The sequence below is a fragment of the Schistocerca nitens genome, chromosome 4 (genome assembly GCF_023898315.1).
Source record: "Schistocerca nitens isolate TAMUIC-IGC-003100 chromosome 4, iqSchNite1.1, whole genome shotgun sequence".
Taxonomy (NCBI): domain Eukaryota; kingdom Metazoa; phylum Arthropoda; class Insecta; order Orthoptera; family Acrididae; genus Schistocerca; species Schistocerca nitens.
The window spans coordinates 348,749,705-348,777,648 of NC_064617.1; the positions used below are offsets into that span (position 1 = coordinate 348,749,705).

Below are 27,944 nucleotides of genomic sequence, written 5' to 3' on the forward strand. Positions count from 1 at the left end.
TAGGACGGCACATATGCACTAATACGATCACAAAAGGTAAGTAGAAACAAATAACAATGTAACATCACGATGCTTCTGCTACAAAAAGTTATTTCTGACCTAACAACAAATGAATAACAAAAATCTGTAAAGTATTAACAAATCTGTCACTATTAGATAATGCGAACATTATATACGAAAACAAACGATATTACAGGCACTGAAGATGGTAAACAGAAACGGAACCCGTACGGCACAATAAAAACAGCCTTTCATTTAGTCGCATTAGACGAACCACAACTCAGAAAACAGAAGATATAATTTGCAATCCTGCCACATTAAACGTATTTAATGGCATTCCTGACTTAAATGAACCACAACTCAGAAAACAGAATACACTCCTGGAAATTGAAATAAAAACACCGTGAATTCATTGTCCCAGGAAGGGGAAACTTTATTGACACATTCCTGGGGTCAGATACATCACATGATCACACTGACAGAACCACAGGCACATAGACACAGGAAACAGAGCATGCACAATGTCGGCACTAGTTCAGTGTATATCCACCTTTCGCAGCAATGCAGGCTGCTATTCTCCCATGGAGACGATCGTAGAGATGCTGGATGTAGTCCTGTGGAACGGCTTGCCATGCCATTTCCACCTGGCGCCTCAGTTGGACCAGCGTTCGTGCTGGACGTGCAGACCGCGTGAGACGACGCTTCATCCAGTCCCAAACATGCTCAATGGGGGACAGATCCGGAGATCTTGCTGGCCAGGGTAGTTGACTTACACCTTCTAGAGCACGTTGGGTGGCACGGGATACATGCGGACGTGCATTGTCCTGTTGGAACAGCAAGTTCCCTTGCCGGTCTAGGAATGGTAGAACGATGGGTTCGATGACGGTTTGGATGTACCGTGCACTATTCAGTGTCCCCTCGACGATCACCAGTGGTGTACGGCCAGTGTAGGAGATCGCTCCCCACACCATGATGCCGGGTGTTGGCCCTGTGTGCCTCGGTCGTATGCAGTCCTGATTGTGGCGCTCACCTGCACGGCGCCAAACACGCATACGACCATCATTGGCACCAAGGCAGAAGCGACTCTCATCGCTGAAGACGACACGTCTCCATTCGTCCCTCCATTCACGCCTGTCACGACACCACTGGAGGCGGGTTGCACGATGTTGGGGCGTGAGCGGAAGACGGCCTAACGGTGTGCGGGACCGTAGCCCAGCTTCATGGAGACGGTTGCGAATGGTCCTCGCCGATACCCCAGGAGCAACAGTGTCCCTAATTTGCTGGGAAGTGGCGGTGCGGTCCCCTACGGCACTGCGTAGGATCCTACGGTCTTGGCGTGCATCCGTGCGTCGCTGCGGTCCGGTCCCAGGTCGACGGGCACGTGCACCTTCCGCCGACCACTGGCGACAACATCGATGTACTGTGGAGACCTCACGCCCCACGTGTTGAGCAATTCGGCGGTACGTCCAGCCGGCCTCCCGCATGCCCACTATACGCCCTCGCTCAAAGTCCGTCAACTGCACATACGGTTCACGTCCACGCTGTCGCGGCATGCTACCAGTGTTAAAGACTTCGATGGAGCTCCGTATGCCACGGCAAACTGGCTGACACTGACGGCGGCGGTGCACAAATGCTGCGCAGCTAGCGCCATTCGACGGCCAACACCGCGGTTCCTGGTGTGTCCGCTGTGCCGTGCGTGTGATCATTGCTTGTACAGCCCTCTCGCAGTGTCCGGAGCAAGTATGGTGGGTCTGACACACCGGTGTCAATGTGTTCTGTTTTCCATTTCCAGGAGTGTATATAATTTGCACTCTTGCCACAGTAAACGTATTTAATGGCATCCCTGACTTTATCTAAAATTAAACCGGGCCACAATCCACATCACACAAGCCTTTCCTAATAAGAAGTGTTCATAACTATGATGTCCTCTGCAACGACATGCTAAGCAACTAACGTCTACGACAGAAGCTAGACTGAAGCTATACGCTCATCAGATAACGGCATGCCAGATTTTAACTATAATTAATAACTTGACGAGAGACCACAAGTAATTTTAAGTAGAGTTCTGATAGCTCGTTTTATCTGACAAAGACAGGAGAGCACCGAGTTCTTATGAATTTATTTCATAATTCAAGTGTGGTCGAATTTTTCATTGCTTCATCAATTTTCATCACACTTGTAACATATTTTAGAACAGATGGTAAATACGGCTGTGATGTGTTATGAGTAGTGTATCAAAAACATATTCTTGTCATCACTAAGTAGGTATGCTTCAGAGGAACTCTGCGTACATTTGATTTCTTGGCGTAGCTCTTCACGCACTTTGCTGTACTCTGGATCTTTTCCATCCATATTTTTACAGGTTTCAGTTATGGTTTCACTTTTCATCTCATAACTGGAGGAGGAGGAGATTACTGTTTAACGTCCCGCCGACAACGAGGTCATTAGAGACGGAGCACGAGCTCGGAATAGAGAAGGATGGGGAAGGAAAACGGCCGTGCCCTTTCTAAGGAACCATCCCGGCATTTGCCTGAAGCGATTTAGGGAAATCACGGAAAATCTAAATCAGAATGGCCGGACGCGGGATTCTACATCTACATCTACATTCATACTCCGCAAGCCACCCAACGGTGTGTGGCGGAGGGCACTTTACGTGCCACTGTCATTACCTCCCTTTCCTGTTCCAGTCGCGTATGGTTCGCGGGAAGAACGACTGTCTGAAAGCCTCCGTGCGCGCTCTAATCTCTCTAATTTTACATTCGTGATCTCCTCGGGAGGTATAAGTAGGGGGAAGCAATATACTCGATACCTCATCCAGAAACGCACCCTCTCGAAACCTGGCGAGCAAGCTACACCGCGATGCAGAGCGCCTCTCTTCCAGAGTCTGCCACTTGAGTTTGCTAAACATCTCCGTAACGCTATCACGCTTACCAAATAACCCTGTGATGAAACGCGCCGCTCTTCTTTGGATCTTCTCTATCTCCTCCGTCAACCCGATCTGGTACGGATCCCACACTGATGAGCAATACTCAAGTATAGGTCGAACGAGTGTTTTGTAAGCCACCTCCTTTGTTGATGGACTACATTTTCTAAGCACTCTCCCAATGAATCTCAACCTGGCACCCGCCTTACCAACAATTAATTTTATATGATCATTCCACTTCAAATCGTTCCGCACGCATACTCCCAGGTATTTTACAGAAGTAACTGCTACCAGTGTTTGTTCCGCTATCATATAATCATACAATAAAGGATCCTTCTTTCTATGTATTCGCAATACATTACATTTGTCTATGTTAAGGGACAGTTGCCACTCCCTGCACCAAGTGCCTATCCGCTGCAGATCTTCCTGCATTTCGCTACAATTTTCTAATGCTGCAACTTCTCTGTATACTACAGCATCATCCGCGAAAAGCCGCATGGAACTTCCGACACTATCTACTAGGTCATTTATATATATTGTGAAAAGCAATGGTCCCATAACACTCCCCTGTGGCACGCCAGAGGTTATTTTAACGTCTGTAGATGTCTCTCCATTGATAACAACATGCTGTGTTCTGTTTGCTAAAAACTCTTCAATCCAGCCACACAGCTGGTCTGATATTCCGTAGGCTCTTACTTTGTTTATCAGGCGACAGTGCGGAACTGTATCGAACGCCTTCCGGAAGTCAAGAAAAATAGCATCTACCTGGGAGCCTGTATCTAATATTTTCTGGGTCTCATGAACAAATAACGCGAGTTGGGTCTCACACGATCGCTGTTTCCGGAATCCATGTTGATTCCTACACAGTAGATTCTGGGTTTCCAAAAACGACATGATACTCGAGCAAAAAACATGTTCTAAAATTCTACAACAGATCGACGTCAGAGATATAGGTCTATAGTTTTGCGCATCTGCTCGACGACCCTTCTTGAAGACTGGGACTACCTGTGCTCTTTTCCAATCATTTGGAACCCTCCGTTCCTCTAGAGACTTGCGGTACACGGCTGTTAGAAGGGGGGCAAGTTCTTTCGCGTACTCTGTGTAGAATCGAATTGGTATCCCGTCAGGTCCAGTGGACTTTCCTCTGTTGAGTGATTTCAGTTGCTTTTCTATTCCTTGGACACTTATTTCGATGTCAGCCATTTTTTCGTTTGTGCGAGGATTTAGAGAAGGAACTGCAGTGCGGTCTTCCTCTGTGAAACAGCTTTGGAAAAAGGTGTTTAGTATTTCAGCTTTACGCGTGTCGTCCTCTGTTTCAATGCCATCATCATCCCGGAGTGTCTGGATATGCTGTTTCGAGCCACTTACTGATTTAACGTAAGACCAGAACTTCCTAGGATTTTCTGTCAAGTCTGTACATAGATTGAACCGTCGCCCTCCCGAATGCGAGTCCAGTGTGCTAACCACTGCGCCACCTCGCTCGGTCTCATAGCTGGATCCATATTAAGTAATATACAGCTATAAAACAGTTCCGTTTGTTGGAGTAAAATAAGAATCTTGAGAAAGAAAATATAATGTTAAGAATTACGTAAGATAGGATTGCAGTTCGACAGTTTGTTATTAACTTGTTAGTCGGACAAGCAGTAAACGATGAAGGAAAAAATTCACGATAAAAGTAAATGTGCATCATTAAGAGTTATTATCGCTAATATTCACGGGTGACATAGTCCAGCAACTCGAAATACTTTTCAACAACTTCTGCACCGATAAGATAGGCTTCTTCACACAAACCTTGGTGTTGGGAATCGAAGAAACAGAGCAAAGACGATCAAGAGTATTAAATTATTGAGGTCTAATTTGGAAAAGATACAATAGAAGAAACGAAATTGCACAGGATGGCTGAACCAAGAAGTGCATTATAGAGAGACGGGTTCCCCTTGAATCTAAAGTCCTGCACTTTAACAGATCCTCCTCCCGGGCTACTCTACAAAAAGGTATTAATAAAGAAACAACTCAATACCACTGAAGTGTCTTTTGTCTCTGTTAGTTCTTTTCCATGTGTTCGTAACAATATTACAGCACCACTTTCACACCATGGGAGATAGACCGTTACGTCACCTGTTCCCAAACTTGAACTTAACTTTATGTTGTACAATGTGAATGTCCAGATACTGAAAAATACACTCACACATGTTTTTGCTTACCATTTATTCTTCGTTAACGTAAGGCGTGTCCTCTTACAATCCAAACAAGTTCATTACCATACTCGAAAAATTTCATAATATCATACAGTGACGGGAAGTTCAGAATTTGAAATACAGAATCCAAATGCCACCCACAGTCAAAAACAAACTCGAAATACAGTCCCCAGCGGCCTCAGCTGCATACCTACTTATAGCATAATTACAATTAGGACAGTCCTTTACATTGACTCTAGCTGTTATGATAGTTAATTACGATACTCTTTAGTAATTTTGATTTTTTTGTATTGAAATGTTTTTAGAATTCATCTTTAATTTCAGTGACACGTTAATGTGCACTAAAATCACTTGCCTTTTTATCAGAAATCGATACTTCTTCATTTGATTGTCTTGGTACTTCATACAATTAATTTTCCTTTGCCCCAGCATTTCCCCTCAATTTTATGACTTTTTAAATTATTACATCTATCAGTACATTTGATTTTTAAAGTAAACAGTCGATTTCTACAAAATGAGAGCAGATCAGAATCAATGGAAATATTATTTGTATTACAGCATTTTAATTGTTTTGATCTCATAGTTTTATGTTAAAATCAAATGATAAGTTCACGTTACTGAAGTATTGTCATGGGTACTGCATATAAATATAAAATCAGTATCCTCCTTTGCACGTCACTTCAGAAAAGCATCATGTATGCGTCGGTATTGCACAGTTCACAATAGATCGCAACCACATAAGTAATTAATTCTCTATCACGGTAGTTACGTCTCAACACGTTTGTAGGTATGAAGGATATGAAAACTATGGTAGAAAGTAACTACTTCAATTAACCTCCGAATTCTGTGATTAATTCCAAGACCGGTTCTCGTCTTCGAATCAACGAAATCAACAGACAATAATCAGTCCGCTGGGAAGAGCAAAACGCAGAAAAAATCCTAAGTAAATAAACCACATTTTATTTTATATAATTTTCTTAGTGGGAGCCGACAGTAACCGTCATTTATGGAGGATCTAGCTCCTCTCACTTTACGAGTGTGTGTGCTTTGAGTGAAATGGAACCACGGTCGAAGTAGAGAGGATAGAAAATGCAGAATAGCAAACGCAAGAAAACCGTCTCTGTAAATTATGAATCTGGTAACATCAAATGCCTTACAATCATCTCAACTGCTGGAGTCCCTTTCATGTCCTTCTACACTGATCACTGCAGTCGGATATCTTGAAAAGTTGTAGGTAACATTTAGTTCCCTGTATTTTATCCGTGATACTTTCAGAATTTGAAAAAGAATAATCCAGTCAACAGTGTCAAAATTTTTCACTAAATCTACAAATGGCACACTAGTAAGCGGCCTCTTCTATTGGGTGAATCAAAAAACTTCCCACACTTATTGTATTGCTCAGTTTGTCCCATTTCTATTATACACAAATAATTCTCTCGTTGACATCCAAATGCAACACCGCTGCTTAACCCTTCCCCTCCCTTCCCGTTTCACTCTTCGTCACATTCTTTCACTGGTCCTTTACATTTCTCGGCCTCCATCCCTTATCCCCCTTCTGTTTCTCAATCATCCTGTTTCATACTCACACCTGCAAACTGCAACCAGGCTAGTCCGTTTATTTGTATCCACACCAAGAGATCGATGTCATGAGAAAAAATGTAGGAGAGGGTACGGAATTTGATTCGATGAGGACTATGCCACATCTCTGTAGCTTGTCATTTTCTAAACCAGCGAAGTCCTGAAGGGCGCTACACTCTAGTGGGCTGTTGATGCAACTCGCTCGGCTGGACGAAGGAGGCAAAAGTTGCCCCTGAGTCAGTGTAGCGAAATGATACGAGTTTTGCCACCGACTGTTTTAATTTTTCTGCTGTGAATTTTGAGAAGTAAGACCGACTGTTAATTTATTAGTCAATGCATTTAAAATAATACAATCGTCTTACGTTTCTTTAACCAGAGCTACAATATTTAATAAAATGCAATGATAATTATTTTTTGTAAAGCATTTAGTCAATCAATGTACGCTGGATTAATATGGCACATAATCGCTGTATATGTCACGGTATGAAGAAACTACAAAAAGGTGGGAATTTAAGGAGATGGGATCTGGATAAACCAGAGGTTGTACAGAGTTTCAGGGAGAGAATAAGGGAACGATTGACAGGAATGGGGGAAAGAAATACAGTAGAAGAAGAATGGGTAGCTTTGAGGGATTAAGTGGTGAAGGCAGCAGAGGATCAAGTAGGTAAAAAGACGAGGGCTAATAGAAATCCTTGGGTGACAGAAGAAATATTGAATTTAATTGATGAAAGGAGAAAATATAAAAATGCAGTAAATGAAGCAGGCAAAAAGGAATACAAACGTCTCAAAAATGAGATCGACAGGAAATGCAAAATGGCTAAGCAGGGATGGCTAGAGGATAAATGTAAGGATGTAGAGGCTTGTCTCACTAGGGGTAAGATAGATACTGCCTACAGGAAAATTAAAGAGACCTTTGGAGAGAAGAGAACCACTTGTATGAATATTAAGAGCTCAGATGGGAACCCAGTTCCAAGCAAAGAAGGGAAAGCAGAAAGGTGGAAGGAGTATATAGAGGGTCTATACAAGGGCGATGTACTTGAGGACAATATTATGCAAATGGAAGAGGATGAAGATGAAATGGGAGATGTGATACTGCGTGAAGAGTTTGACAGAGCACTGAAAGACCTGAGTCGAAACAAGGCCCCGGAAGTAGACAACATTCCATTAGAACTGCTGACGGCCTTGGGAGAGCCAGTCCTGACAAAACTCTACCATCTGGTGAGCAAGATGTATGAGACAGGCGAAATACCCTCAGACTTCAAGAAGAATATAATAATTCCAATCCCAAAGAAAGCAGGTGTTGACAGATGTGAAAATTACCGAACTATCAGTTTAATAAGCCACGGCTGCAAAATACTAACGCGAATTCTTTACAGACGAATGGAAAAACTAGTAGAAGCCGACCTAGGGGAAGATCATTTTGGATTCCGTAGAAATATTGGAACACGTGAGGCAATACTGACCCTACGACTTATCTTAGAAGCTACATTAAGGAAAGGCAAACCTACGTTTCTAGCATTTGTAGCCTTAGAGAAAGCTTTTGACAATGTTGACTGGAATACTCTCTTTCAAATTCTGAAGGTGGCAGGGGTAAAATATAGGGAGCGAATGGCTATTTACGATTTATATAGAAATCAAATGGCAGTTATAAGAGTTGAGGGGCATGAAAGGGAAGCAGTGGTTGGGAAGGGAGTGATACAGGGTTGTAGCCTCTCCCCGATATTTTTCAATCTGTATATTGAGCAAGCAGTGAAGGAAACAAAAGAAAAATTCGGAGTATGTATTAAAATCCATGGAGAAGAAATAAAAACTTTGAGGTTCGCCGATGACATTGTAATTCTGTCAGAGACAGCAAAGGACTTGGAAGAGCAGTTGAATGGAATGGATAGTGTCTTGAAAGGAGGATATAAGATGAACATCAACAAAAGCAAAACGAGGATAATGGAATGTAGTCGAATTAAGTCGGGTGATGCTGAGGGAATTAGATTAGGAAATGAGACACTTAAAGTAGTAAAGGAGTTTTGCTATTAGGGGAGCAAAATAACTGATGATGGTCGAAGTAGAGAGGATATAAAATGTAGATTGGCAATGGGAAGGAAAGCGTTTCTGAAGAAGAGAAATTTGTTAACATCGAGTATAGATTTAAGTGTCAGGATGTCGTTTCTGAAAGTATTTGTACGGAGCGTAGCCATGTATGGAAGTGAAACATGGACGATAAATAGTTTAAACAAGAAGAGAATAGAAGCTTTCGAAATGTGGTGCTACAGAAAAATGCTGAAGATTAGATGGGTAGATCACATAACTAATGAGGAGGTGTAGAAGAGAATTGGGGAGAAGAGAAGTTTGTGGCACAGCTTGACTGGAAGAAGGGATCGGTTGGTAGGACATGTTCTGAGGCATCAAGGGATCACAAATTTAGTATTGGAGGGCAGCGTGGAGAGTAAAAATCGTATAGGGAGACCAAGAGATGAATACACTAAGCAGATTCAGAAGGTTGTAGGTTGTAGTAGGTACTGGGAGATGAAGAAACTTGCACAGGATAGAGTAGCATGGAGAGCTGCATCAAACCAGTCTCAGGACTGAAGACCACAACAACAACAACATAATATGTTTATTTCAATTATAACTACACTGTTCCACAGATAGCAACAGATTTTGACGACTACGCGCTAAAAAGTAGTGTTGAAATTCGAGAAGAGAAGCAAAAAGTAAAAGAAAGTGCGATATTCGGAAATCAGCAAATACTTTGATAAGTAAAACGGGTCCTGCTAAGACAAAGCGTCAAAATTAACAGAGAGAATTTGAATTTTCATCATCTAATCCGAATAAGAGCTAACTTGACCAACTTATGTGACGTCAGTGAACTATAATTACATTGAAAATCGTCAAAGAAGAATCAAAACATTATCACAGTATTGTACACATTTTTCTAAAGTTAACAGCCTCCGACATTCTTACACCAGCAGATTCATGCCATCCGCGATCATAGAAGACTACATTTGTTAATTAAATGTTTCACAGAGTCGCTAAATTTTGATCAGATGAAGAAGATGAGGATAGGGAAATTGACACCATTATTCGCACAGGCAACGCAAGTGGTTACAGGGAAAGTGACATTAGAAAGATGGATGAAAAAGTATATAGGAAAATAGAAAATAAAAATTCCTTTTTAGTTGGTAATACGTAGTACATATCTCTGCCGTATTATGTATCGCAGTGTGAAAAATTTGGAAATGCTTTCAGAAAACATAACATACAGGTTGGTTTCCGGGCAAACAGAAAAGTTTTTTTTTTGGAAATTAGAAACCCTTACCTCCTCCCCCCCCCCCCCCTAAAAAAATATTTTAACGCGGGAGTATATAAGATAAAATGCTTACCTTCCAGCTGCTACTACATCGGGAAAACGGGTAGAGGAATTAGAAAACGGTTTATGGATCGTAGTTACACAGGCAACAACAGCATAATTGTGGGCACATCTACGAGACAATAACCATAAGCTAATAGAAATGGAAAATTCACTTATTATATCGCACGTTGAGAATAAGGGTAATAATTTATATATATTAGAAGAGTTACAAATTTTCATTAACAACCATTCAAATCCTGATTATTTCATTAACGAACAAAGGACAAGTAGTCGAATCTGGTTTTTTAGAATATTAGATGGATTGTTTCTCGATCGAAATGAATGAAACAATTACCTTTCCTAGTCACTTTGGGAACATATGATTTAATTCAGAGTCCCTTGTTGTTTCACCTGAGATATCTTCATGAAATAATAAACTTATTACAGAAACCTGATGTGAGCACTGTACTCCACTTCCTAAAGTAACCAATTCAGGACACTGTACGTATGAACTTAATGATTGCTTTGATCTTAGCTTAAAATACATATTTACAGAGCAGCCAAACAAGTTATCGGCAGACGTGCAGCCGTTTTATAAAGTTTTTCCACAACTTTCCTTTTCCAGTTCAACGAATACAGACAATTTAATTCCGCAATGTATTTTATTCAGTAAATTCCTTGTAAAAATTGTCAGTGATCCAGATTGTGGGTCTGCAGCTCGTGGTCGTGCGGTAGCGTTCTCGCTTGCCGCACCCGGGTTCCCGGGTTCGATTCCCGGCGGGGTCAGGGATTCTCTCTGCCTCGTGATGACTGGGTGTTGTGTGATGTCCTTAGGTTAGTTAGGTTTAGGTAGTTCTAAGTTCTAGGGGACTGATGACCATAGATGTTAAGTCCCATAGTGCTCAGAGCCATTTGAACCGACCAGATTGTGGACCACAGTGGAACTTCTGGTTTTTCGTATACGTGTATGCTAGCTGTTCACTTGACCAGTACCTTCCGCGTAAGCCACGCGAAGTCGTGGGGCCCGGCACACATATGCGTGCTCCAACGCCTTCTAGCGGGTGCCTTGTCTTTTAGCCGGCCGAAATGGCCGTGCGGTTAAAGGCGCTGCAGTCTGGAACCGCAAGACCGCTACGGTCGCAGGTTCGAATCCTGCCTCGGGCATGGATGTTTGTGATGTCCTTAGGTTAGTTAGGTTTAACTAGTTCTAAGTTCTAGGGGACTAATGACCTCAGCAGTTGAGTCCCATAGTGCTCAGAGCCATTTGAACCATTTGAACCTTGTCTTTTCTTGCAGGGTAGGCAGTTCGGTTTGACACTGCAGCTCTAGTCTTATGCCTGTTAGAAAGATGGCGTAATGTGTCGCCGACACTGGTCGCTCAATAACAACAATTCGAAATTTAGACGACTGAAGTTGTTTTGATGCGACATTCTGCACCGAACAGCCGAGGTCCCGCAACCATATGTATAAAAGTTGACATGCGGAGACTTATGCCTGTTAGATTTCCTGCTGGCGTTAGGTTTTTAATTGATGAAGCTTAAGCTTCAATTGACGATAATCGTCTGGTATGTCAAAGTCTTGTTGTACATATGTACTCTGTGGTATATTCAGAGATTCGCATTTTGTTATTCTTGAGTGTCATTTCATTGTAATGACCATTATAAGACTCTTCTAACGTCTAGCATATGTAAAAAGAAATTTTGTCTGTTTATCAGGTCAGCAGATGATTGAATAATCCCGGAACATCCTGGTAGATTAAAACTGTGTGCTGGACTGAGACTCGAACTCGGGACCTTCGCCTTTCGCGGGCATGTGCTCTACCAACTGAACTACCCAAGCACGACTCACGCCCCGTCCTCACAGCTTCACTTCTGCCAGTACCTCGTCTCCTACCTGGGTAGAGCACTTGGCCGCGAAAGGCAAAGGTCCCGAGTTCGAGTCTAGGTCCGGCAAACAGTTTTAATCTGCCAGGAAGTTTCATATCAGCGCACACTCCGCTGGAGGGTGAAAATCTCATTCTGGAAAAATCCCGGAACACTTCATTGTAAGAAACAATCAAGAAATTCACAAAAAACAGTCAATATTTTTGAGCAACATTGCAGTCCATTTCATAGTCAATAAACTAGATGAGCCGGCCGGGTGGCCGAGCGGTTCTAGGCTCTACAGTCTGGAACTGCGTGACCGCTACGGTCACAGGTTCGAATCCTGCCGCGGGCATGGATGTGTGTGATGTCCTTAGGTTAGATAGGTTTAAGTAGTTCTAAGTTCTAGGGGACTGATGACCTCAGAAGTTAAGTGCCATAGTGCTCAGAGCCATTTGAACCATTTTTGAAACTAGATGATATGGGTACCTTTTCGAAGCAATAAATTTCTTTAGTGAGTGAAGAATGTGGACAAAAATACATCTATCCCTTTCGTACTGGAGCCATTTAGAATGCAGCAGTTGGGACCGTCCTCATAAATGCGAAGCCCATACGCAAAAGCTGCTCCCTGCATGATAAGCGAAACGGGGGAAATCGCGAAAAACTCGTCCCATCCAAACTACTAAAGTTAAAGGCCTCCTTTCTTTTTTAAAAGTAAGTAAAACAAATTAATTACTCGGTATTAACGGCTGAAATCTGCAATTAAGTTTTATATGTTAAGTGTTAAACGAAGTATTGACTGAGCGGTTTTCGCACCTGATTTACGCAGTTAGCAGGTTTCGTAAGGGTATCGATCCAATTACGGAACAAATATTCGGTTTCAGATCCCGCTGTTCGGTGATATGTTAGGAATTACAGAGGGGATGGAATTTAATTATTGGGAGTATAAACAGACTACGTTTTATTTCAAAGAGAAGTCTGAAAATTCTACAAAATTGGCATTTAAAAATTGGCATTATTTTACCACGAAAAACTGAGTTATTCAACGTCAAAAAGAGAACATAAATGAATATTCAACACGAGGTTTTTTTATTAAAAAAGTCGACCATTTTGCTTTCGACATCATACGATATTGTAGAAAATAAAATAAGTTCCAAATTGCTTCCTAGTAAAACATCGATAAAATTCTAGAAAACGATAGACAAAAAATTCTAGAAAATGAAACTGGCTGAAAACTGCTTTTAAGAAACATCGACCTCAACACTGGCATCAACTCAAAATCGCTTCTGGCTTCTTCCTCGTTCCAGGGATTTGCAGCGGTAGGAGCGACTCTAGGAGTGCCTTCTTGCTCGTCTAACATCTCGGTGTACAATTTGCGTTTGTCGTGAGTCATCCAGTATTCATTGGACAAATATGTTATACTAGAACTGACATGTGATTACATTTTCACGCAATTTGGGTGCATAGATCCTGAGAAATCAGTACCCAGAACAACCACCTCTGGCCGTAATAACGGCCTTGATACGCCTGGGCATTGAGTCAAACAGAGCTTGGATGGCTTGTACAGGCACAGCTGCCCATGCAGCTTCAACACGATACAACAGTTCATCAAGAGTAGTGACTGGCGTATTGTGACGAGCCAGTTGCTCGGCCACCATTGAACAGACGTTTTCAATTGGTGAGAGATCTGGAGAATGTGCTGGTCAGGGCAGCAGTCGAACATTTTCTGCATGCAGAAAGGCCCGTAGAGGACCTGCAACATGTGGTCGTGCATTATCCTACTGAAATGTAGGGTTTCGCAGGGATCGAATGAAGGGTAGAGCCCGGGTCGTAATACATCTGAAATGTAACGTCCACTGTTCAAAGTGCCGTCAATCCGAACAAGAGGTGACCGAGACGTATAACCAATGGCACCCCATACCATTACGCCGGGTGATACGCCAGTATTACGATGACGAATACATGCTTCCAATGTGCGTTCACCGCGATGTCGCCAAACACGGACGCGACCAACATGATGCTGTAAACAGAACCTGGATTCATCCGAAAAAATGACGTTTTGCCATTCGTGCACCCAGGTTCGGTGTTGAGTACACCATCGCAGGCGCTCCTGTCTGTGATGCTGTGTCAAGGGTAACCGCAGCCACGGTCTCCGAGCTGATAGTCCATGCTGCTGCAAACATCATCGAACTGTTCGTGCACATGGTTGTTGTCTTGCATACGTCCCCATCTGTTGACTCAGGGATCGAGACGTGGCTGCATGATCCGTTACAGCCATGCGGATAAGATACCTGTCATCTCGACTGCTAGTGATACGAGGCCGTTGGGATCCCGCACGGCGTTCCGTTTTACCCTCCTGAACCCACCGATTCCATATTCTGCTAAACGCCATTGGATGTCGACCAACGCGAGCAGCAATGTCGCGATACGATGAACCGCAATCACGATAGGCTACAATCCGACCTTTATCAAAGTCGGAAACGTGATGGTAAGCACTTCTCCTCCTTACACGAGGCATCACAATAACGTTTCACCATGCAACGCCGGTCAAGGAGAAATCGGTTGGAATCTTTCCTCATGTCAGCACGTTGCAGGTGGCAGGGGTAAAATACAGGGAGCGAAAAGCTATTTACAATTTGTACAGTAACCAGATGGCAGTTATAAGAGCTAATAATTTGCATATCACAGCATCTTCTTCGTGTCGGTTAAATTTCGCGTTCCCGCGCCCGGGTTCTCGGGTTCGATTCCCGCGGGGTCAGGGATTTTCTCTGCCTCGTGATTACTGGGTGTTGTGTGACGTCCTTAGGTTAGTTGGGTTTAAGTAGTTCTAAGTTCTAGGGGACTGATGACCATAGATGTTAAGTCCCATTGTGCTCAGAGCCATTTGAACCATTTGAGCCAAATTTCTCGTCTGTAGGACGTCATCTTCGTGGTGTAGCAATTTTAATGGCCAGTAGTGTAAGAAAACCAGCACAAGCGGGGTCTGACCTGCTCCGCAAGGGGCCTCCCGGCTTATGAGGCCAAACGCTCAATTCCATTTACCGGAGTATATTTCGACAATGCATCGGCAGCGAGAGCTTCATTTTTACGCACGTGTTCGCTACAGCGCAGCCAGCCTAATTCTGAATAAGAAAAATATCCCTTATAATCTTAATAAACTGAAATTCAGCTTCGAACGTCTAGATGGGTAAGTCTGTTGTCAGTAGGCAGGATTTGCATACGGACAAGGCACGGCGGTCGCCGTGCCTCTTCAACCAGGTGAATTTAGGTGGCTTTGTACCCGAAGACAACGTGCAGTTAGCGGCTTTTGCAACTGAACACGATTTTCAATAACCATTCTCAAAGGTTTACAGAGGGTTTTACATCCTGAAGCTTATTCCATCGTGTAGGCGCTGAAAAAATCTATACCGCAGTGTGCTCAACTCAAAATCGACGAAAAATGCATTTAGCGGCTCTTTCGTCTGGGCTACTCAATTACACAGGGTGCGTCAAAAAAATGTATACACAGTTTGAACTGTCATAGACAATTTATTTCCCGTTATACAATGTTAAATGCCTGTGAGAAAGTAATGTTATGTTTCTTCAACAGGTGGCAGCAGTGGCAAGGAAGTAACTGCAAGATGGCGGACGTGCGTTTGAGCTTTGAAGATAATCAAGTGGTACTGGAAGTTTGAGAATGTAGCTGCGGTTGGAAGACAGTGGAGAAGTGAGTATGGTACAGAACCATCTTCAAGGTTAACAATTACGAGTCTACGAGACAAATTCGAAATTCATGGAACAGTGTGTGATTTGCATAAAGGTCGATCAGGGCGACCTCGTACAGCTACAAGTGTTGGATCCACAACTGCAGTCTTGGAACTGTTTCAGCGTTCGCCTCAAAAATCTTCAAGGCAAGCGGCACGTGAGAGTAATGTAAGTGCTAGTAGTGTGTCACGCATTCTGAAGAAAGGCAAGTTTCGTGTGTACATTCCAAGGCTGGTGCAACAGCTAAGTGACGATGATCCATTTCGAAGGTTAGAATTTTGTGAATGGGTTCAGGAGATGGTGAGACGTGAACCGGGATTTATGGGTAGCATAATTTGGTGGGATGAAGCCCAATTCAAACTCAATGGAACTGTCAATAGGCGCAATTGTGTGTGCTGGGCTGAAGATAATCCTCACATTACAGTTAAGGCTGTGAATTTGCCTAGTGTAAATGTCTGGTGTGGTTTGTCTGCAAGGGGACTCATTGGGCCTTTCCGCTTTGAAGGTACTATTACTGGAGAAACGTACCTAACAATGCTTGCTGACTCCATATTCCCTGCCATTCGTGCATTATACAGTAATGATGAGTTTAATTTCCAACAAGATGGCACCCCGCCGCACTATCATAGGGACGTACGATCATACCTGGATCACAATGTGCCAGGCCAGTGGATAGGACGCAGGGGACCAATCGAGTTACCTGCACGCTCTCCAGATTTCTTCTTATGGGGCACAGTAAAAGATGAGGTGTAGTAACGTAAACCACGTAACCTGGACACACTTTGGATTGAGATTCAGGCGGTGTGCGCAGAAATCTCATTGGACACTTTGGTACGATGTACGGAATCAGTGGTGACTCGTACTCAGAAATGTATTGATGCTGAAGGCCACCAATTTGAACATTAATCACGTTTGAAAAGTACATTTATTCTTCCAATTGGACTTTAAGCTTTCCACTTCCAGAAATTTAACATTGTAGAACGGGAAATAAATTTTCTATGACGCTTCAAAGTGTGTATACATTTTTTTGACGCACCCTGTATACGTGGTATGTATTTACGGAAACAGTGAATTTCTCAAATTTTGATCGAACTTGTTGAGCGCTGGACTCTTTGCTTTATTTCTAAAGTTTATATTGATATGTTCTATATTCAGATTAAGCTTAATTTTAATCATTTAGCTTGTTAAAAAAAAAGGCTGTGTTATGATCTGAACCACATAAAGCAGAAATTTAAACATCTTACAATGTGTTAACCTCAGCTGAGGCGTCAATTTTCCTACCATGTTCCAGTAAAATGGCGCTACTCATGAATTAGGATAGATTTGCTAGATACACAAAACATAGTTATATAAAAGTCATTTTATATTAGCATTGAATTACGCCTCACGGATGGAAGTTCAGAAATAAATTCCAACATTTTGAGAATACAATCTTATGATTAATAACAAACTTCCCTACGTGCTTAAATTACCCATCATTCCCTAAATCCTACCTGAAGTAGCACACACTGACATCAGAAGGGAAGTGAACGCCAAAAAAACAATTTTAAGTTTCCACCTCCGATGTACATTCGATATATGCCCACCAAATCGTCCACCAGCGCCTCTATTCGAGGTAAAGCTCTGTACGCTCAACCAAAGATGCGAGTGAGTCAGCTCAACAGTCCAGGAGAACTGTCGAACACACAACAATCATCTGCTAATTTGATTGGCGCCTTCCGAAGAATCTTCATACCGACGCGACATGGATATCACTGTTGACTTCGCACATGGGTATCTAGATCTACAGTTGGAAGAATAAGATGGGGCTTCCCGTGCCAATCAGCTACGTGTGTATGTGGGGAAGAAGATACAACGATGCATCGCGTGAACTGTCCATTATATCTAGCAACAAGACCTGACGCCACCAATCCCAAATAGCCATCTTCTGATCGAAAATAATATTGATCAGTTCCGGATCTGGGGGGCAGAGTGGGGCGGGGGGGCAACCGAGTTACTTGCCCCGGGCGGCAATTTCGGAGTGCCAAGTTCATATTCTTGAAGAAAAAGAACCTTATTTCACAAAGCGCCTGGCATCCAGCGCACGTTGATCCCTCGATTATCCATATGATTTTGAAACGCAATCCAGTTGGTTTTTGAACCATTTGAACGCATTCTAAGTTATTTCTGAACGAATGGTAAACTGATTTTTGAATGCGTGTATAGCGTACGTGACGCCTCTGCCAGGGGAATCCCTGTTGCATCTAGGAATAAAAATGTTTCCCATAGACAAAAGGGGACGGGGCTATACGAGCTGATCCGAATAAACCCGAACGGGTAAACGCCAGTCGCTGTTTATGTGATTGATTGGATGTGCAAATGATCAGTGTTGTTGTAATTATTAGTGAAATCTACAGATTCAGACTATCAGAATGGAAATGAACGACTAACAGGAATTACACGTAAGAAAGATTACATATTATCGCCTCGGTATATCTAAGAAAATGAAATTCTGACTGAAAATTTTTGTCAGATCGCTACACTACCCGTAGTACAGTCCCCGGCTAGCAGCCAATGTAAGTTCTATTCTCGGAATAGGGCGGAAAACGAGTTGCACGAACACATAATAACGCCTAACCGGTGAATAAACGCGGGGTAACTGAACCTGTGGTTCTGGCAGGGTTAGCGAAGTTAACCAAAGAATAAGTTTTGGCAATGGCGGAATAGTTAACAGAATTAGTGATGACAAGACTGTTTGTTAGAACGAGGAAGGGGAAGAAACGGGGACCTCACATAAATTATATGGAAGAATGTGATGATTCCAAATTTATATAAAAATTTCGAGCTACTACTTTCGATCTCATGCTTGAGAAACTGGAGCATATGAATGAAATGTTAAACTATTTCCTAACATAAAATTTTTGCTTGTAGTAGGCTTCATAGACATTTGATACTGGTGCTTCGTGAATTATATTCTGTCGTGTGATTATGCAAATGAGGTACATAAAAGTGACCATTTGTGCCAAAACAGTTTCGCTTATTTGGCGTGTGCTACGATTGCCGCAATATTAGAAAGCCTATTTCGTTTTATCTAGTAGACAGTGACAAAATAGACATAATCAAATCGAGAAACCACACCAGCCTTGATTATTATACATATTAACAGCTTTTTCTGTATTAGACAACGACAGTTTGATTTTTCATGTGGGAAAACATTTGACGAACTTTGATGAGGTAATCGATTCTTTCGCAGAAAGACTGTAGCAACCTTCCCGCCGGAGGTTCGAGTTCCCCCTTGGACATGGGTGTGTGTGTGTTGTTCTTAGCATAAGTTAGTTTAAGTAAGATTAAGTAGTGTGTAAGTCTAGGGACCGATGACCTCAGCAGTTTGGTCCCTTAGGAATTCGTACACATTTGAACATTTTTGACTGTAGCAAGATTAGAGAGAAAGAAATGCTGAGTCAGGGATTGAAGTAATGTATACTGTTTTGCTTGTCTCTTGTCTTTATTGTTTTTATGCTTCCTGTATTTAGTTTCATGTCAAACAAAACAGAAAGTTATTGGCTAGAAGGGAATAAAGAGTGCAAATTTTTTGAAGAGTTCTTATTCTCCCGGTCACAAATAACCTCACCCAGTATTAATTGTGACTTTCTTTAAGGGGTGTAGGATGTCAGATTACCCGGCTAGGAGCAGGAGAGGTGCCAAAGCACATTTTTATTTCCACTGGAGTGAATGTAGGTTTGATGGCTCCCATTACAAAATATACGCGTTTGAATTCCACAGAGCGAAGTACAGTGAGGCGCAATAAAAGAATGCTGTGTAAAGAGTCGTGGTACTGCACTTTGGCGCACTTAAGAGCGAGTAACATGTCTTACATTTTCGCGAACACATATGTTTCATATATCAAACTATGCAGAAAGATGTGTTCTACAAAATGAACATATTTTTGAAAAATCGATTTTAAACGCTTGACAGGGCGGCGCCACTATCAGGTTTTTATCCCGGTTCGGAAATACCACAGATCCGGGGCTTACATTGATATGAAAATGTATAGCTCGTTGCTCCTTTTTGTTATTGTTTGCTTATGATATACTGTATTTCGTTACTGTACTTCGTGCTTCCAAATTTGTTCAGTGTTATGTATATTTTAAGTTTGTATTTTTTATGACGTTCCTGACACTTATAAGCAAATAAATAATGAAGCCTTTGACCATCTCTCTCCTCAGGTCCTTACTTTTTCAGTGCATTTGTAGCGTTCAAGAGTTTCCCATTTTCTGCACCGTATTTTTCTATGAAAACAAAGGAGTATGCAGTTTTATTTTCCATGCTTAGTGAAAGTCATTTCTTGAATCTCTTAAACTGCATGCAAATATTTCATGTTTACATTGTGTTGTAAAGATTAATGTATTTTGAGAATATTAGACTAAAGACGGGTATTGAATACATACAAAGAAGGGCAACACTAATGCCCACAAGATTTGTTTAATTCGCGTGGCAGCGACAGCCTCACGCAATACTGATATAATCTGAACTGGCAGATGCTTTCCTCGATACCTACTTAGTAGTTCCGAGAACCAGTGTTAATTGAGTAATTCTGGAATGCGCCAAAGTCTCCTACTTATATCTTCTTTGGAAATGTAAAGACAGAATTAGAGTGCTTACAGTCCCCACAAAGGCTTTAAGCTCTCATTCTTCCATCATTCCAATCGCAGATAGAACTGGAAGAAAGTCTAACGTGTGATATTCTCCCACGCACTTCGCTGTGGATTGCAGTGAAGGATGTAGATTTAAATGTGGGTGAACGCCCCCAAAACTCAGTTTCGTACAACTGAGTCTCGCAAACCGTCTTCCGTGGTCATACTCCACGGAAAAATAAGTGTAGCTGCCTTATTAGGTTTGCAATGCTGTAAATATGTGTGGGAATCGGTAGCAATGGGTGAGTAATTTTTGATTCTTCACAGTACCTTACAAATGCAAACGCTGATACTGGGGCTCGCGTCGTATTCCTGTTCTAACTACAAAATCTAAGAGTTCACCAGCCTGACGAGTTAATTTCGGATCGTGAATGAAACGTGAATGAAGTATAACTTACTCGTTCATTTATTACTCCATACAGGCTTCCTCAATCATTGGCTGTGTTCCAGAAATATCTCAGCTAAATTTATGGATACACCCATTATCAACGATTCTCTGTCATATCAAAACCACTTAATGCCACCCTATGCCGAAATCCATTTCAAATTTTAGTCGTTGCCATGAAGCGTCAAATCCTTCTCGGCAGGTAGTGGTGATTCACCAGAATAATGATTCCTTGTTGTTACTTTGGTTTACTGGTCGTAAACAACACTATTTTATTTTGTACGTGTGTGTATTTTCGTATACATGAGTACACCGCAGAAAAAGATAAGAAAAAAGTCTCGTTATTTTTGGTCATCCTTGCATAAAGAACGAGAATTAGAGATGTTTCCATAACCCAGAATGGTAGTTCTTCGCAGTTAGTGAAATTCGTTCTTTTAAAATTAAATGTAGACATAGAAGGATGGCACGTACGCTATCTGGTCACCACATACCACTACGTAATGCAAAATTGACCACTAGATGTCACTAGGGGTGGACCCGTCTCTTTAAAAGGAGGCGGTGAGTATTGTATTCCCAGCAGAGAGCTATAATAGCGGAATGGGTTGGTCAGAAGCTCTCAGTAACTTCCAACGTGGACTAGTTGTTGAACGTCACCTGAGTAACAAACACATCAGTATTTTTTCGTTGTTAGGAAGTAGGAAGCGCTAATGTGGAAGGATAGGAACACATCTGTGAGGCTAAGGTCTGTGGACAACAAAATTCCTGAAACGGATTGGCCTGCACAGAGTCCTGACCAAAAGCAGATGATACGTCAACTGCTATCTAGACCCCAGTGTGCTGCTCTTAGGAAGAAAGGGCTGCTGCTTCTCCACAGACATTCAGGCATCTCACTGAAAGTGTCCCCAGCAAAGTTCAAGCCGTCGTAAAGGCGAAAGGTGGATGGACACAGCCCGTATTAATGGTCACTAATAGATGGATGGATGCTTATCCTTAGCCGCACGGCCTTAGGCGTCTTGTCACGGTCCGCGCGGCTCGCTCCCCCCTCCCCCCGGCGGAGGTTCGAGTCCTCCCTCGGGCATGGGTGTGTGTGTCGTCCTTAGCGTAAGTTCTTTTAAGTTAGATTAAGTAGTGTGTAAGCTTAGCGACCGATGACCTCAGCAGTTTGGTCCCATTAGACCTTACCAAAAATTTCAGTTTTTTGCTCATCTTTAGTTTACGTACCGCTGTCAGCCCCTCCCCCCCTCCCCCCTTTCTGTGCCCATTCCGTTAAAATGGGTCGAGGGTAACAGAATAACGACGAGAAAAGAAACGCAGCTTACTAGCTCGGTCTAAAATGTCTTGCGAACAGTGAGTACCTTTTTTCTCATCCATAACCCCGCTACGGTCGCAGGTTCGAATCCTGCCTCGGGTATGGATGTGTGTGATGTCCTTAGGTTAGTTAGGTTTAACTAGTTCTAAGTTCTAGGGGGCTAATGACCTCAGCAGTTGAGTCCCATAGTGCTCAGTGCCATTTGAACCATAACCCCGCATTCACGTCTTCTTCCCGATGTACAGGTACAGAAATTTTTTAAACAAAAGTCATCTTGTGTCCACACAATTAAATGTCGAAAATGAATGTAACAGTTAGTTTGAGCACAAGAAGATGGGTGAGCAATCCACCTGTCCATAAATGTTGCAATATGTGACCTACGTTGTGAGTAGGGGTCTTCAAGTGACCTTAAATTATCGTATCATGTCAGTAATCAACCTGCCAGAGAGGAAAACTACACAACAAGGACTAGTATCAGCGCTAGAGATAAAAAGCCTGAGCCGATTTTTTTCCTTATAACATAGCGTGAGATAGTTTGAGACAAACATTTCTATACGAAAATGCAAGCGCGTCCTTAGGCGAGTTCGCTAACGCACGCCTCTGCTGTGGCACTCGATTCGGAGGTATGCCGGTTCGAATCCTGGTGGTGTGTGTAATTTTCGCTGCCAATATTTGTCCGAAGTGGGGAGAACAGCTGGTGGAGTTAAGTAACTGATCATCAGTCCTTACGTCAATGTCCTCGATTAAATTACAAACCCGTCCGCAGTGTTTTCTGAAGCGAGGCCATGTGGCAATGTTGATGATCCGTCCGTCGAGTCGTATATTGTACACACCTACACTCACCAAATACACGTAGGACATTAACACCAGATATCCACGAGGAAACGGCAGTAGTCAGATAATGTACTAAAGCGAAGTTGTGTACACTTTCTGTCTGTGAATCGGGTGAACTTTGTTTAGTGTATTATAGTATTTTAACTGTTTGTGCATCGCATTCTATGAGGCGGAGACTGAGGACCCAACCACAAAATGTCTACATGAGGTTGGCGTGATGCTACTCAGGCAGAGTAACAGTATCTTGATAAGAACCATCCCACACGTCTGCTTTCAACCGCAATAAAAGAAAAGTAGTGATGACACAGTTTTTAATCGAATGCCTTTGTCGTACACGGCATATCGTTTAAAAGTAATATAGGACTGTACTATATGTATCCCTATCATATATAAGAAAAAATAATTGCAATTATTATTGGTATTATTATTCTGCTAACTTATATTCACCGTAGATGAACAGATTGTATTCGTACCAGCCTTCAAGTGAGGGGTCTATATTTTCCTTGTTTCCAGCAAGCGGAAGAGTTACCTTACCCAGACACTGATATAGGAGTGTTCATGTTAATTTTGTACTACGTTTTTAATAGAATCATGTTTACGAGAAAGATGCGCTGCACTAGATTTTTGAACAAGTGTTCAGAAAAAGAAGTGGTTTACATAACTAAGATTATAACATGATTTTTTAAAAGACCTACTGCTGTTTATATCTTCGAAACGATTAGAGTTACAAGGACGTCAGTCGTGATGGTTAATGTATGTCTGGTAGCTTAAACATTTGCTTGATACTTTTTTTGCTTTCTGTTGGACGAAACGTTCCTTGGGGGTGATCAAGATAAACGGCAGACCCTATTTGTATAACTGAATTAGTAGCTAAAGGCGGAAGCTCTACAGTGCTGTTTGCGGATGATGCTGTTGTATATAGAGAAGTCATAAAGTTATAGAGAAATGCAGGAAGACCTGCAGTGGATCGGTACTTGGTGCATGGATCGGCAGTTTAAGCTCAAGGTAAATAAAAGTAACGTGCGAGGGGCTTTAAATAGCTAATGGTTCAAATGGTGCTGAGCACTATGGGACTTAACTGCTGAGGTCATCAGTCCCCTAGAACTTAGAAGTACTTAAACCTAACTAACCTAAGCACATCACACACATCCATGCCCGAGGCAGGATTCGAACCTGCGACCGTAGCGGTCGCGCGGTTCGAGATAAATAGTTAATGCAAAAACGTTTTTTTCTCTGGCAGTTTCGTTTTAAAAAATGCGGAATTTGTTGCGTTACGTCATGGAATATTCTCTCACCAGAGTTTCGTGAAGTTCCGATATGTGGCGGCGCCATACGTAGTAGCCTTCACAATGGCACCTGTAACGTAGGTGCGTTCGAAGGAGAGAGCTATCACTGGACATCTTTTGGTGGAAAATCAGATCGTTGGATATATTCATAGTCGCTTTCAGAATGTCTACGGAGAATTTGCAGTGAACAAAAGCACGGTGAGTCGTTGGGCGAGGCGTCTGTCATCATCGCGACAAGGTCGCGCAAACCTGTCCGATATCCCGTGTGCAGATCGGCCGCGCACTGCTGTGACTGCTGCAATGTGTTCGTCGCTATCAAAATGCAAACAAACTTCTCGTTCTCCAAGACAACGTGAGGCGACACACGACTCTGCGCACCAGAGAGGAGCTCGCAAAACTGCATTGGACTGTTCTTCCTCATCCACCCTACAGCCCGGATCTCGTACCATCCCATGTCCATCTGTTTGGCTCAATGAAAGATGCGCTCTGCGTGAAGCAGTATGTGCATGATGGGGAGGTTATTGATGCAGCAAGACGTCGATCGGTAGAGTGGTAGCATGCGGACATAGATTCTCTTTTAGTTAAAGTGGGACACTGAACGGAGATAATATTGAAAAGTAGGGTTTTGTAGCCAAAGGAATGGGGAATAATATGGTATACTGGAATCCTGAATAAAAGGATCCCGATTTCAGAAAACAAACGTGTTGCATTACTTATTGAATGCCCCTGGTAGGATGATGATGATATTTTGGTTTGTGGGGCGCTCAACTGTGCGGTTATCAGCGTCCGTACAAATTCCCAACCTTTGCTCAGTCCAAACTCGCCAATTTCATGAATGATGATGAAATGATGAGGACAACACAACATCCAGTTATTTCGAGGCAGATGAAAATCCCGGACCCCGCCGGGAATAGATTGGTTCAAATGGCTCTGAGCACTATGGGACTCAACTTCTGAGGTCATTAGTTCCCTAGAACTTAGAACTAGTTAAACCTAGCCTAAGGACATCACACACATCCAAGCCCGAGGCAGGATTCGAACCTGCGATCGTAGCGGTCTCGCGGTTCCAGACTGCAGCGCCTAGAACCGCACGGCCACTTCGGCCGGCGCCGGGAATAGAACCCGGGATCCCGTGCTCGGGAAGGGTGAACGCGACCGTGATACCACGAGTTGCAGACGCCCCCTCCCCCCCCCCCCCCCCATGCCCGTAGGATAGATAGATGCCATAATGACGCAGGAAGTGTAGTGCTATATGAAAGAGGTACATTGCACGAGCTTCTGGGACCCTTTCCAAGTAGGTTTGATGAATAAATTAGAGAATATCCAAAGAAGGGGAGCACGTTTCAAAACAGATTAGTTGAATAAGAGCCAAAGCGTTACGGAAATGGTCACCCAACACCAGTGGCACACGCTGCAAGAGAGCGGTATAGCTTCACGATTACATTCGTTGTTAAAATGCCGAAAGAGTACGTTCCTAGAGAAATCAACCAACATAGTTCCTCCTCCTACGTATATTACGCGAAAACATTAGAGAGATTCGAGCTCTCACGGAGGCTTACCATCAATTATTTTCATCGTGCACCACTGGGACTGTGACAGGGCAGGAGAGATGCACGAAGTATCCTCCTCCACACACAATAAAGAGGCTAGCAGAGTATAGAAGTAGGTATGTTGTTGTTGTTGTGGTCTTCAGTCCTGAGACTGGTTTGATGCAGCTCTCCATGCTACTCTATCCTGTGCAAGCTTCTTCATCTCCCAGTACCTACTGCAGCCTACATCCTTCTGAATCTGCTTAGTGTATTCATCTCTTGGTCTCCCTCTACGATTTTTACCCTCCACGCTGCCCTCCAATACTAAATTGGTGATCCCTCGATGTCTCAGAACATGTCCTACCAAACAATCCCTTCTTCTAGTCAAGTTGTGCCACAAGCTCCTCTTCTCCCCAATTCTATTCAATACCTCCTCATTAGTTACGTGATCTACCCATCTAATCTTCAGCAGTCTTCTGTAGCACCACATTTCAAAAGCTTCTTTTATCTTCTTGTCCAAACTAGTTATCGTCCACGTTTCACTTCCACACATGGCTACACTCCATACAAATACTTTCAGAAACGACTTCCTGACATTTAAATCTATACTCGATGTTAACAAATTTCTCTTCTTTAGAAACGCTTTCCTTGCCATTGCCAGTCTACATTTTATATCCTCTCTACTTCGACCATCATCAGTTATTTTGTTCCCCAAATAGAAAAACTCCTTTACTACTTTAAGTGTCTCATTTCCTAATTTAATTCCCTCAGCATCACCCGACTTAATTCGACTACATTCCATTATCCTCGTTTTGCTTTTGTTGATGTTCATCTTATTCCCTCGTTTCATGACACTGTCCATTCCGTTCAACTGCTCTTCCACGTCCTTTGCTGTCTCTGACAGAATTACGTCATCGGCGAACCTCCAAGTTTTTATTTCTTCTCCATGGATATTAATAGCTACTCTGAACTTTTCTTTTGTTTCCTTTATTGCTTGCTCAATATACAGATTGAATAACATCGGGGAGAGGCTACAACCCTGTCTCACTCCCTACCCAACCACTGCTTCCCTTTCATACCCCTTGACTCTTGTAACTGCCATCTGCTCTCTGTACAAATTGTAAATAGCCTTTCGCTCTCTGTATTTAACCCCTGCCACCTTCAGAAGTAGGTATAGAAGGACTAAAATTTCAAAATTTCTTAGAAAAATTGGAAACAAAAGAACGACAGGAGCACATTATAATACGGACACTGTAACGTGGCAGCCGGCTATGAGCATAAACGAATGAGGACTTGGGCCGCTGCGGGTAGACGAGAGGTGTGGGGAACAAGCTTTGTACTCAAAGTATTTGGTAAAGGCTATCGCGCAACTGCGCGATGGTGTTGGCAGTGTTGTAAACATGGTAGTTCATGGCTGACGTCACCTGTGTCTTAGACAGTAGTTCAAAATACTCCCCGCCAAAAAGCGCCACGTTAAAGTGTCCGCGCAGTATGCTCGTGGGCCGGTGTAGCTACCTTGGGCGGCGCACCGCATCGCCGGCGGCCCCTGCGCCCGGGGCTTTGTCAGCAGCTGCGCCGGCCTCCGGCCCAGCCGCAGCCAGCTTGCAGCAGAGGGCGCGCGCCGCGCTGACGTCGCCACACCTGTGAGCCGGACTGCCCGCCTGCCGCCTGCGCCCGCTGCAGCTGACTCCGCCACCGACGCCGACGGCTCGCCGTCCTGTGTCGCGCCGTATCAGATAGTGTCGCAGCCGCGGACACACTCTCCCGGCCAAATCCAGCTAATCCTTATCTGCCGCAGCGCTCTCTCTCTATCTACGTCACACAACGCCCACCTGTGACGTCTTTGCGAGGCATTTTCCTCATATTACAATAATTAAAGGTACAGCTAAACGATTGTGCTCTATCTGATCCTGAAGCCAGCTAGATTAAAATAAAAAGTTGTCTGTTATTACAAACGGCAGTAAAAACCACGTTTGTATCTACATTTACATCTTGTGTCCGCAGGTGTCTTCAATGTGTGGCAGAGGATACTTCTGATACCACTATCATTTTTCCAACTGTCCGGTTCTATTTTCGAATGATATGTCGGATGAACGACTCCGTAAGATTGTAACGCCGGAAATGCATATCCTCCTATTTCCATCTATTGTACTATAAATTTTTTTCCTTATTTTGTTACCTGAAGATATGACATTTCTGTGTCTTTATATATATTTTAATTGTTCTTTATGTCGATGTATAATTGGTTTGTTTTGTAAATATTATTTGTATTTTACG

The 27,944-nt window shown here is 42.9% G+C and overlaps 1 protein-coding gene across 1 annotated transcript in view; it reads right to left on the bottom strand.

Moving 5' to 3' along the window:
• LOC126252304 (leucine-rich repeat and fibronectin type-III domain-containing protein 5-like) overlaps positions 1 to 27,521 on the bottom strand; it is a 304,418-nt gene extending 276,897 nt beyond the window's left edge. Inside the window, exons 1-2 of the mRNA XM_049953186.1 lie at positions 27,500 to 27,521; positions 27,183 to 27,384 (exon numbers count right to left, since the gene is read on the bottom strand). Coding sequence (XP_049809143.1) covers positions 27,183 to 27,384; positions 27,500 to 27,521 — 224 coding nt within the window. The remainder of the gene's footprint in view (positions 1 to 27,182; positions 27,385 to 27,499) is intronic.
• Between the last annotated feature and the right edge of the window lie 423 nt (positions 27,522 to 27,944).